This window comes from Dermacentor variabilis, unplaced genomic scaffold, assembly GCF_050947875.1.
Source record: "Dermacentor variabilis isolate Ectoservices unplaced genomic scaffold, ASM5094787v1 scaffold_12, whole genome shotgun sequence".
Taxonomy (NCBI): domain Eukaryota; kingdom Metazoa; phylum Arthropoda; class Arachnida; order Ixodida; family Ixodidae; genus Dermacentor; species Dermacentor variabilis.
The window spans coordinates 41,660,786-41,673,397 of record NW_027460280.1 but is presented as its reverse complement, the minus strand read 5'-3'; the positions used below and the strand labels follow the sequence as shown (position 1 = coordinate 41,673,397).

General features: G+C 45.8%; 1 protein-coding gene across 2 annotated transcripts in view; it reads right to left on the bottom strand.

The window, feature by feature from the left end:
- Positions 1-12,612, bottom strand: part of loco (regulator of G protein signaling family member locomotion defects) — a 96,821-nt gene that overhangs the window by 4,209 nt on the left and 80,000 nt on the right. For both annotated transcript variants that reach the window (XM_075676449.1, XM_075676448.1), the window contains one exon: positions 10,733-10,862. In XM_075676449.1, the coding sequence (XP_075532564.1) occupies positions 10,733-10,862 (130 nt within the window). The remainder of the gene's footprint in view (positions 1-10,732; positions 10,863-12,612) is intronic.

Here is a 12,612-nt window from a genome sequence, read left to right as displayed (position 1 = left end):
CACTTAGGTTTTAAACAGCCCCTCATCAGGCCACATAGCAAATTTCAGTTATACACTGGAAGTTGTTATGTGCCCTCTAGGGAGCATTCTGCTGGAAGAGTTTTTCAAATGGTTTCATTAATAGGTGAGACAGAAATACTTTAGTGAAGTTAACCCATGATTTCAGAAGGCGAGGGCCACTGTCAAGAGAGAAACTCTTTCCACTTGCCCTGTCTAGCCTCCACAAGCGAAATTTCTTCCCTGCGTTCTCCCATACCAGAGCTCGAGGGTTGCATGATGCATACGTCATGGGCACCGCCTTCATATTTTTAATCTCACTTTTTTGCTGCGTGGCGCACGTGCGCTAACAGTGTCGCGCGCAAGCTGTTGCGTTCGTCTTATTTCCCGCAGTACACGATTTTGCACGCTGTGCACGAGAACACCTGACCAGCGGTATAAGTCAGTGTTACGCGAATACTGGGGCAAACAATGACATGCCTTAGTTGTCTGCATGCGCGACTGCATGCATGACATGGGAACAAGCAGCAAAACAAAAGTATGTGTACATCTCTCTTGCTGCGGTGTGAAGTAAAACAAGAATGCGCAGACATTCGGTTTGTGTGTTTTACTATTTCTCTAAACTTCGTCTACTGAAGCAACAGATTACACAAATAACAGATGTTGCTTTGAATAATTCTTGAAGTCACGTGTCGCCACGAGCGATGTCGCAGCACAAACAAATGTAGGTAGGCACACTAGCACATGTACGTCACCCTCCGGATTGGAGCGGGGTGGCTGCGAGGAGAAGGGCAAATGGCATTCGGTTTGAAATTTCAGCTCCTTCCGCGGCGCATAGCCATGTAATACTTAGCAGACGTGATCGTTAGCGTCCATCGTATGCACAGTGCTTGTCAGCTGAAAATGGCCAGACCTCGTGAGGGACCCTTTAACAAAATTGATGAGTAAAAGGGAATGTTCTTGTAAATTATTTTGTGTACTAATGTTTGCCTAACGAGATTAAATGGCATTACGTTCAGATTTCTGAAAAGTTCTGTGGATAGTGCATTTTTGGGCAACTGATGCAATGGTTTGTATAGCTCTTTTCTTCAGGGTACTAACCACAGAACAATATGAAGTATACGTGTAGCTCCATGATACCATCCAATGTGTTAAAGTGAAATACAAGAAAATATAATATGTAGAACCTTACTCATACACTTTGAGAAAAAAAACGTACCAACCGAGAAAAGAAAGTAACTAAAAAAATTCAGAACCATTTTACTCTGGGAAGGTGGACGACCAGCAAAGCTGTATATAACTATAAATAAAAGAAAATAACAAAATGATATTGCACAAGTAAGCACTTTTTATGTTTATTTGTAATAACGTTTATCTCCTGACCACTGTAATTATTGCTTTATGGTAGCAATGATAAACGGTCACGGGCTCTGTGACGACACTGGAGACCTTCTTGGGGAACATTGGTCTTGGTGCAACATTGAAGGTACAACCTTCCCAAGAGAAGTGCCAAGAATCACTTTCTGTTGGGACGAGACACATAGACACTGAAGTCACTCACAATGATGATGCGATTGGGGTCCACCAGGAGGATCCACCCAAATGTGTCGTTCATAAATTCTTCAAGGTCCCTCTTTGATGTTCCAGGATGAAAGTATGTGGTGGCAACGATTCGATCCCCTGTCTCTACGGTGACCGCACTAGCTTGAACCACCGGTCAGAAACTCGATCCAGTCTTTCTTGAAGGTACGCAACTCGATGGGCACTCAATCGGCCATGATCTTGATCCCCCGTCTCCGAGCAGCATGCGCGAGAGGCTTGTCTTTAATCTGAGCCAGACGGCCAGTATGTGGCACATCACATTTCACCCAAATGCACACTGCATCACGCATGTCGCCTTCCCTGTACTCGACCTCTTGAAGTACGCCTACGGCACAGTTCATGAGTCCGTCCTTCACATCTATGTTTAAGGTGTCACCATGTAGGGCTTGCCCCAAGCAAGCATTATCGTATCGGGTAAATTGCCCATTCCGACATGCGTTATACTGGCCACCTTGGCCTGTGCGCAAACACACTCATCGTCGGACCTGTATCCGAGGTACACATCAACTGCTCTACCCTCGTGTACGTCTCCCACACTCTGTAGGGCAATGAATGTATCGACGTCCTTATTGGAGTAGAAGAGTCGCACAGCACTGGTCGCAACGACCAAGGCTCGAACGGCACTGATGAACCAACTCTCGACGACGTGCACCTCTTCTGGTTGGAGGGCCCTCTTAGTCCCCGATTTTCGTGAGAACTGCCAAGAATGCAGCGTCCTTTTGACGCACAACCTGCTGCAACAGGAAGTAGGAGAGATGATGCCACTTCACCTACGGGCTGGACACCTTGTTGTGACTGCGTGCATCCCTAAAGACCTTGTTAGCATGAACCAGAGGCAGTTGTCACAGATTGGCGCACACTGTGATGTCCAGACCACCGAACGGCTCGTCGTACTTTACATGATCTGTACATTGTTCGCCTATAGAGTCATACCCCTACAGGCTCATATCTCCTTAAGCAATGGCTCATAATCCCATTAACGCAGCCCACAATATGATAGTTATTGCACACGCACATCACGAAACGCTGAAAACTAGCCTAAGGCAGCTCCGCTCTAAAAATTGGACAGACTCAACTGCGGTTGACATCTACGTAATGCAAAGCATTGCACTAATCGTGTCACGAATCGTTGCGCACTTGGCATGAGACACTTTCGCAGTCAGAGACACGTTTTGTTGTTCTCCTATTGCGAAATGTTTTAAGGTGGCAACGGGAAACAGAAACTAAATTGAAGTGGTGGACGACATCGCATGCCGCCAAAGCGAAATGCAACGTTCACATTGCGCAGCCTGCAGCAGGGATCAGCAAGCACATTTGGATTATCACCTACCAAAAGCATGCAGTATGATACTGACATGTGTACTTGTTTATCTTTCTCGGTTGACCGCTTTTCACCAGCTAACAAACGTTAAACGTTATCTTTCAGGGCAAAACGTGCCTGCATGTATCGGAAGTTTCTCGAATGTTTTTACATTCAAAATATAGGCATTTTGGCTGGGATTTTAAAAAATTTGTAAATCTGAAAAGTTCATTAATATGGTGTTTGTAGTAATGAGATTTTACTGTGCAGCAAACTTCCTTTGTATTACTACTAGCTTTCACGATAAAGTTACTGTAATACCCTTGTCATGTGCTTCATCATGATCGAAAATAATATGAATGATGTTTAATGGCACAAGGGCCAGGTGTGGCCAAAGAGCGTCATGCTAGTGTTAACGAGTTTGCAGTGGACTGATGGGTTCTGTGAACTTAATGTGACGTGGCTGTAAAGGGCCTAAAAGAGTTAATGTAAGTTCCATAAAATCTACATGTGTTAATATTATGGAAATGAGTATTGATGTGTACTATGAACATTAGAATGCATAGAGAAAGAATGATGCAATATATAAAATATGTGAGGTGCTAAAATTGTCTAGAGCACTACTGCCTCACCAGAGCCCTTGAAAGCCAAGGGCCTAGAGGCATGTGCTATAAAAAGAAAACTATCGTAGTGGCATCTTCTGCAAAGAGGATGCGCTACGAAATTAATGGGCTTGTGACCATGGAGCACATCATCTTTCAAAAAGCCGAGGACTGCTTTGGTCTTAAAAAGCGGTTCGTCACCAAGAAATATAGCCGGATGCAGGGGAATACAATGGCGGTATACAAAAGGGAAATGTTTCCTCCTGTATCTTTCGGCTTCCCAGCACTCCACGAAGACATGGAGGACGGTCAGCCTGTCGCCACATCTACCACAGGTTGGAGCTTCGTTAGCGGTCAAGAGAAAATTATGAGTGTCAAATGTGTGTCCTATTCTTAGTCTAGTGAATAGGACATCTGTTCTTCGTGTTTTCGTAGTTGGGTGCCAGAAACCTAACTTCGGCTTAATTAGGTGAAGCTTATTACTCATTTCTACAACCCACAAGCGGTGCCAGTGGCTTCATAGTTTGTTTCTTAGGAAAGGTTTCATGTCTATGGCAGGGACAGCAGCAGAACGAATACCATGCGATGCTATTGATTTGGCGATCTCGTCGGCAAGCACATTTCCCTCGATTCCTCTATGGCCAGGAACCCAGCATGTTACTACACGTCTATGTGATAAATAGATGTTGTATAAGAGCGAGTAGAGTTCAGTGAAGACAGGATTCATATGCTTTTGTGAAGAAATGAGTGCTTTTACAAGACTTAACGAGTCTGTGAATATGATTGCTCTGTCAAGTTTCAGTTTCTTTATATGTTTTACTTCACACAGTGCTGCATAGGCTTCTGCAGTGAAGATACTACTTGTTAGGGGGTTCAACATGACAGATTGAGAAAAAGAGGGACCAACAGCAGCGTAGCATATGCCAGCATGTGATTTTGACGCGTCTGTGTAAAATTCGGAGCAGGAGTACTTCAATTGAAGCTCACAAAAATGCATGGCAATTTCAAGCTCAGGAGCACGCTTTGTGACCTCTACAAAGGATACATCACATTCTATGACCTGCCACTCCCAGGGCAGTAATAGCTTAGCTGCAGGCATTAGGCGATGTTCGAGCAATGGGACGTCCATTTCTTCGCTAAGTTCTCTTACACGCAGTGAGAAAGGCAATCTCATAGAGGGTCTGTTATGAAAAAGTGTTTCACACGTCACGTCGTTAACGGTTGTGAAACACAGATGTTCCTTTTTAGAGCGCACTTTCAGAAAATAGGTAAAGCTGATGTATGTTCTCTGAAAACGGAGTGACCACCCGACTCAACATATAGACTTTCAACAAGGCTTGTTCTAAATGTGCCAATGGCCAGGCGGATTCCCAGATGGTGAACGGGGTCTAACATCTTTAGTGCGCTCGGGGTGGCAGAGTCATATACTACGGCACCATACTCTATTTGTGATCGAACTAGGCTCCTGTAAAGATTCAACAGGCACTTCCTGTCGCTATCCCATGTTGTGTGGGATAGGATTTCCAGTAAGTTCATTGTTTTTAGACATTTTATGTGTGAAATGAAAGTAAGCATGGAGTCAAGTATAACACCTAGAAATTTGTGCTCTTTGTTAAAAGGAATTTGTTGTCCACCCAGTTCTAGAAAAGGACCTGGGACCAGGCCTCTCTTTCTTGTGAAGAGAACACAAGAACTTTTGTGGGGGTTGATTTTAAATCCATTTTGGTCTGCCCACATGGACACCTTGTTTAGGGCCTGTTGTACCTGTCTCTCGCACACTGTGAGGTTGCAGGATTTGAAACCTATTTGTATATCGTCTACGTAGACGGAATAAAAAATAGCTGGTGGTAATGATGCACGAAGCGTGTTCATCTTTACGACAAAGAGCGTGCAGCTGAGTACGCCACCCTGGGGTACCCCAGTTTCCTTTATGAATGTATGCGACAGTGCATTACCTATTTTCACCCGAAATGTACGGTTCTCTAGGTAGCTCTCTATAATATTTAACATATCGCCGCGGATGCCCACCGCCGAAAGGTCGTGCAGGATTCCATAGTGCCAGGCTGTCGTACGCTTTTTCCATATCTAGAAATACAGATAAGAAAGATTGTTTGTGCACGAAGGCATGGCGAATGCTCGCTTCGATGCGCACGAGATGGTCAGTTGTAGATCGCCCTTCCCTAAAACCACATTGAAATGGGTCAAGCATTTTGCTGGACTCTAGAAGATGTACGAGACGGCGATTTATCATTTTTTCAAAAAGCTTACAGAGGCAGCTCATAAGCGCTATAGGACGGTAGCTAGTCAGCAATGAAGCGTCCTTACCATGCTTCAAAACAGGGGTCACAATAGCCTCCTTCCACTTTGACAGGAGGTAACCAGCAGCCCAGATAGTATTGAGAAGTGTGAGTAGCCTGATTTGTGTGTCGGAGTGCAGGTGCTTAAGCATATCATACATGATTCTATCAGGGCCTGGTGCAGAGCTCCGACATACTGATAAGGAAGCTTTAAGTTTGGCAATGGTAAAAGGATGGTTAGGGATCGTTTGGGTTACATTTCCGATTCAGTGGCTTAAGTTCTTCTATTGCTTTACGTCTCAAAAAGGTCTGCGAATAGTGAGTGGAGCTAGACATGCACTCGAAGTGTTCACCAAGAGCATCGGCCTGGTCTTCCAACTTGTTTCCATCTATATCAACAAGGGGCAATGGATGAATTTGTTGTCCCTTAATTCTCCTTAGCCCATTCCATACTTTTGCCTCCTGTGTGTATGAGTTAATGCCTGACAGGAACCTCTCCCAGCTTGTCTTCTTTGTTTGCCATCGCGTTCGACTTCCTTGTGATTTAATATTTTTAAATGCAATCAAATTTTCTACAGTTGGGGATCGGCGAAGTATGGCCCAAGCTTTATTCTGTTTTTTCCGTTCCTCTTTGCACTCGCCATTCCACCACGGAACTCGTCTTTTGGATGAGCTACCACTTGATTGTGTAATGAAGCTATTCGCTGCTTCGATGATAAAAGCCATGCAATACGCTACCGCGTCACCAATACTAAAATCGGTGATAAAATCTCGTGATAGGTAGGCCGATTCCTTAAAATGGTCCCAGTCGGCAGAAGCCAGCTTCCACCGAGGAGCATGTGGAGGGCATTCATGTGGTACAATCAAGTTTAAAAGTACTGGAAAATGGTCACTTCTATAAGGATTTTTAATAACGCTCCATTCTAAGTAAGTTATACGTGCTGCCGAGCCAATAGATAAGTCTATAGAAGAATGTGAATTATGATACATACTATAATAAGTCGGTTCGTTTTTATTGAACAGACATGCACCCGTGTTTACTAGAAAGTTTTCTACTAATCAACCTCTCGCGTCGCATCGTGAGTCTCCCCACATCGTGTGGTGAGCATTAAAGTCTCCCACAAGTATGTAAGGTTCGGGAAGCTGGATATTAAGCTTGTAAAAGTCTGTTTTTTTTTAGATGATGGTTTGGTGGTATATAAATAGAACAGACAGTGATTAATTTATTAAAAAGAATGGCCCAAACTGACACTGCCTCAAGGGTCGTCTGAAGGGCGACGTGTCGGCAAGCTACAGACTTGTCCGCTATTATTGCTACTCCACCAGAGGCGTTAGCCCCATCGCGGTCCTTTCAGAAGATGAAGTAATTGCGAAGAAAGTTTGTGTTTGTAGGTTTCGGATGTGTCTCCTGAACACTCAGCAGCTTGGGACTGTGTTTGTGTAGTAGTTCTGTAATGTCGTCGAGGTTATTTAAAGGTCCTCATACATTCCACTGTAGTATTTGTGTAACTATTATGCTACTTGTGTTTAGTGCTGTGTGTTTAAGAGACGAGGATTAGCTCATGGGCGCTTTGCAGGCGCCGTGACTGGAGTTTTGTCTTTTTTGGAGCGATCGGGAGAGCCTCACCGCTCCTTAGGCACTGGTGGCACCGTCTTGCTGGTGGTTGTGCCCATCGCCTCTTGCGAGGTGCTGGACACGCGCTCTTCCGAGCGCTTTGTTTGACGTGAAGGCCTCGGCACGTTGGACGAGGCCTTTGAGGCCACCTGCCCGGAGGTAGATGGCCCCTTCTGCTGGGTTGACGGAGCAGCGCTAGCTGCAACCGCCGCAGGGGCAGATGGCATAACTGCCGACTCACTGCTTGGGGGTCGGAGAGCCCCCCTGACGCGCCACATCGGCAAAGGTGTTCTTTGGCAGGAAGGATACCCGCCTGCGTGCCTCCTTGAAATTTATGCTTTCTTTTACTTTAATTGTAACGATTTCCTTTTCTTTCCTCTAAGATGGGCACGACCGCGAGTATGCAGCGTACTCCCCATCACAGTTTACACAGTGGAGAGAGTTTTCACAAGATTCAGAGGTGTGCTCATGAGCACTGCATTTCGTGCAAGTTTGGCGGCCTCGGCAGCTCTGTGAGCTGTGACCAAAATGCTGGCATTTGAAGCATCGCAAGGGATTAGGGACGTATGGCCGAACACGAAGCTTGATATACCCGGCCTCGATGTACTCGGGAAGAACACTTGTGCCAAAAGTAAGTATTAGGTGTTTGGTCTGTATTTCCTTATTGTCACACCTCATCTTAATTCGTTTGACATTGATGACGTTCTGCTCACTGAAGCCCTCCAGGAGCTCAGCTTCAGTAAGCTGCAAGAGATCATCATCGGAGACTACGCCACGGGTGGTATTTATAGTACGATGTGGAGTTACTGTTACTTGGGTGTCCCCAAATGATACTAGATTGAGTAGCTTTTCATATTGTTTCTGGTTGCGGAGCTCCAAGAGGAGATCACCGCTTGCCATCCTGGATGCTTTATAACCTGTACCAAAAACTTGGGTGTGAGACTTAGACACGAGGAATGGTGAGATTGTTCGCACGGGTTTGTCTGGTTGTTCAGAGTGGACTACATGGAATCGAGGGAAAGTTTCTTTTTGGTGGGAAAAAAGTCGAAGACATCATTGGTGCACCCCCTTTTCAGGGAGCGATCAGGTAGTGGCAGGAAGAAAGTAGCCATAAAAGAGTGTAATTTCGGCAGTAACGCCAGCCATCCGCCGTGGAGTCCTACAAGGGGATGCTGCAGGACCTGTGAAACACAGCCTGCAAACGCCAGCTGTACATTAAGACTATAACCAAATATGAAATAACCTAGATTGGCTATTCACACAAGGTTAACCCTTGCTGCCTGGAAAAATTAGAAGTAAAGGGAAGCCAGGAGAAGACAGGAAAGATGGAAAGTGAGAGAAAGACGAAGGTTGGAGGGAGAGAGAGAGACAGGAAAAGGCAACTACCAATTTCCCCCGGGTGGGTCAGTCCGGGGGCGCCGTCTACGTGAAGCCGAGAACAAAGTGGTGTGTTGCTGCAGCCGAGGGGCCGTAAAGGTCCAAACACCCGGCATTGGCTCAACCCCCAGGATCCCCTTTTCCCTGGACACGGCTAAGCCGCGCACGGTTAGATGCGGGAGGGTCCAACCCTCGTGTGCTCGGGTACGTGGTGTCGCAGCACACCAAACGCCTGCTGACGCAGACGCCCCTGCGGGGTGATCGATAATAATAGATTACGTGTGTTTCTGTAAAGGCCCTTATAATTACGGGTATCATTATTTTGCTTCATTTTGGTCAGCCAGTGTTCTCTTAATCTAATCATTGAGTATTGCCTTGTTCATCCAAAGGCAGATTGGTGTGGAGAGGCACGCTGCTTGGCGAGATTTGTACACTACTTTAATACATCTTGATTGTAGCAATGATACAAGATTTTTGAAGGCTGCATTAGGATCTGTATTGTTTGTACCTAAAAATTGTGTTTCTTGAATTGCTCTTCTACTCTTTTCGTAATTTATCCTCAGAGGGTGCATGGTGGTTTGTCTCTCTGCCTGTAGATGAACGTAGATGAGCGTAAACAAATGTTGGAAAATGGTCCGAAACTTTCTGTGTTATCACACCAACTGCAATGTATTCACTATCAATGTTTGACAACATGTGGTCAATTTTTGTAGATGACATTGGTGTAAGTCTTGTCGGTGCTAAAATATGATTTCTGAAGTCATAACTCGACACTCCGCACTTGATCGTTTTCCTTTGTCTATATTACAACCAACTTATAAATTGGCTTATTTATCTTCACTAGTAAAATGTTGGTGATTGTGCTGTAATCTTTCTAAAAGCGGCTAAATTTTCACATATGGGGGCCTATACATGATACCCATGATGACGTAATTTTTCATCTCTACAAACAACATCTCTAGCTCTCCCAACTTTGTTTCTGCAAGTTTTTCTTGGTTTTTAAAGGTGATATGGCATGATATATACAGCACCATGCTGCCGCATTGGGAGCTTCACTTCCTTGGGAGGCACACAAATTGATAGCCACGAATGTTTATGAATTCACCATCTTTTAGCCAGGTCTCGGACAGAACTATAACATCATAGCTCAAACTTTCTTGACCATGATCATTTCTGATCATGATCACGACCTAAGGCTCTCACATTACAGTGCCATAGGCATAGCATCGCAGAGCGGCTATATCTAACCATATTGGGCATAGTGTCCACAAGCATGCAGTTACTTGTAGTCGATGTAGTAAGGGGGAGAATTGCACAATCTTGCACAAAACCATGCATGCATTCCAAGGAGGCCTCATTGACAACCTGTGACTGAGCATTTTGATGGTATCTTCTTGAAGTGCAAAGCTAGCACGCCAGCGGTGAAGACTGCTCAAGTGCAAATAGCAGAGTTACTGAATCCCTGTCTAATACTTCAAGAGCTAATGGAAGCAAAAAGTGTTCCACTCTTGTGTTGCTGCCAGCATACTGTATTTATTGAAATCTAACGTGCACTTTTTTTCCGATAAAACAGGTCTAAAAATTGCGTGCGCATTAGGATCGAGTGCGACCCTAAATCTGTATTACCATATCGCCATCGGCATTTCAAAATAGCCGCCTCATACGTGCTTTGAGCTTAGCTGCCGTAGCTTCCTCCATGTGCAGTAGTATATGTGTTTAGGTTAGTCCACCATCAGCCAGTTTTCTGAGTTTGCTCTAGTTGGCAGTGCTGACTGCGAAGACACACAAGAGTTCATCATGATGCCGCAATTACAAGGAAAGTGATCACGTGTGCGAAGACGAACGGAAATCGGGCCGTCGCCGCTTACCAACAGGTCACTTACTGGTAATGAATAAAAAACAAAGTCTGTATTTAACAACTGCGGCCAATCTAAACACTCACCATCTCTTTCCCGGGGGCTTGTCTCCCTCTGCCGCAAGCACTCTACAAGAGGGCTCTTTTCGATGCTTGGCCGCAGTGCAGATGGGGGCAGGTACATGCCATGGCTCTTGCCACACTGGCGCAGTTCCACCTGCACATCAGTGCATGCCGAGAATTAAATAGCTTTATATCTTTTTTGGCACCCTCATTTACTAAATTTGCCATCCCTCTCACCTTTATGAGCTCACAACTACCCGAACCATATAATGTCCTTATGCTACTTCTGTGCTCTATGAAAAACAAGTTTAAGCTGCTCGCTGGAATCATTAAAAATGGCACTTTATGAGAACATATTGTTACATTGCAGAAGTCCATATAAAGATGTATTCACAATATTTACAAGAGAGACAACAATGCATAAGCAAGATGGCCGTCGAGACCGATTCCACCTATACACGTCAAATCGTCGTCTTCTGCCTGGCACCATTCTTGTTTGCACTGTAACATAACCCCCGCCTGCAAAGGCACTATCTCGGCGCTAACTATAAGGGAGGTGAACTCGTGGCAAAGTAAGGCTTCAACCGGAACACGTGCGTTGTGCATGTGTCCTGGTTGAGGTGGACACGTGAGTCCAGCAGAGTGATCTCGTAGTTCACATTGCCAAGCTGACATAATATCATGTAGGACCGTGTGTAGCACAGCAGCAGCTCCTCAGAAAAGCCGATGTGGCGACATGGCATCCATAGAAGGGCAAGGGAGCCAGGTCAAAATCGAACATCCCAGTGTCAGCTGTCGTACCGGATCTTCTGCGCCACCTGAGACTCAGTGAGCCGGGAGCCAGCAACCTGGTGTGCTGTGCGAGCCTGGGCAAAGACGTCTTGAGTATATTCAGTGGGAGAGCTCGTCGAGGAAGGAAGCAGTGTGTCAAAGGGCAAAGAAGGGTGGCAGCTGAACAAAACGTAAAAGGGTGAAAAGCCAGTGGTCTCGTGACGGGACGAATTGTAGGCGAAGGTCACGAAGGGTAACGTGCTGTCCCAATCACTGTGGTTGTCAGAAACATACATAGACAGCATTTCTGTCAACGTGCGATTGAGCCGCTTTGCCAGTCTGTTTGTCTGCGGGCAAGAGGCAGTGGAAAGCTTGTGCTTGGCAGAACAGGAGCGAAGTAGGTCTTCAACTACTCAGGACAAGAAGGTGCGTCCACGATCAGTGAGGAGCTGCCAGGGTGCGCCGTGATGGAGGATGACGTCATGTAAAAGGAAATCTGCCACCTCAGTCGCACAGCTTGTGTGCAATGCTCACATGATCACGTACCGGGTTGCGTAATCAGTTTCGACAATGACCCACTTATTGCCAAATTTCGACGTCGGAAAAGGGCCAAGAAGATCGAGACCAGTGCGAAAAAATGATTCTGAGGGCACATCAATGTGGTGAAGGTGTCCAGTGGACAGCACAGCAGGTTTTTTACGGGGCTTACAGAGTGCACAGGCTGCAACGTAGCGGTGCAGAGAGTGATAAAGGCCTGGCCAGTAGAAGTGGCACCGTACACGGTTGTAAGTACGCAAAATGCCGAGGTGGCCTCAGGTAGGGGCGTCATACAACTGATCAAGAACTGATGTCCGGAGATTGTGTGGTACAACAAGTCAAAATTCTGGTCCTTCAGGACATAAGCTACAATGATAGAGAACGTCATTGTGGAGCACGAACATGCTAAGTGTGGGCTCCGAATGGCCAGAATCGAGACGATCAATGAGAATACATAAGCAGTCATCACGCCATTGTTCAGTGCAGATGTCGTGCAGATCAGAAATGGCCAGGACACAAGAGTCGGTATCATGCGCATCATACTCAGGGCGGTCGACAGGGTGATGGGAGAGACAGTCGGCGTCCTTGTGCAGAAG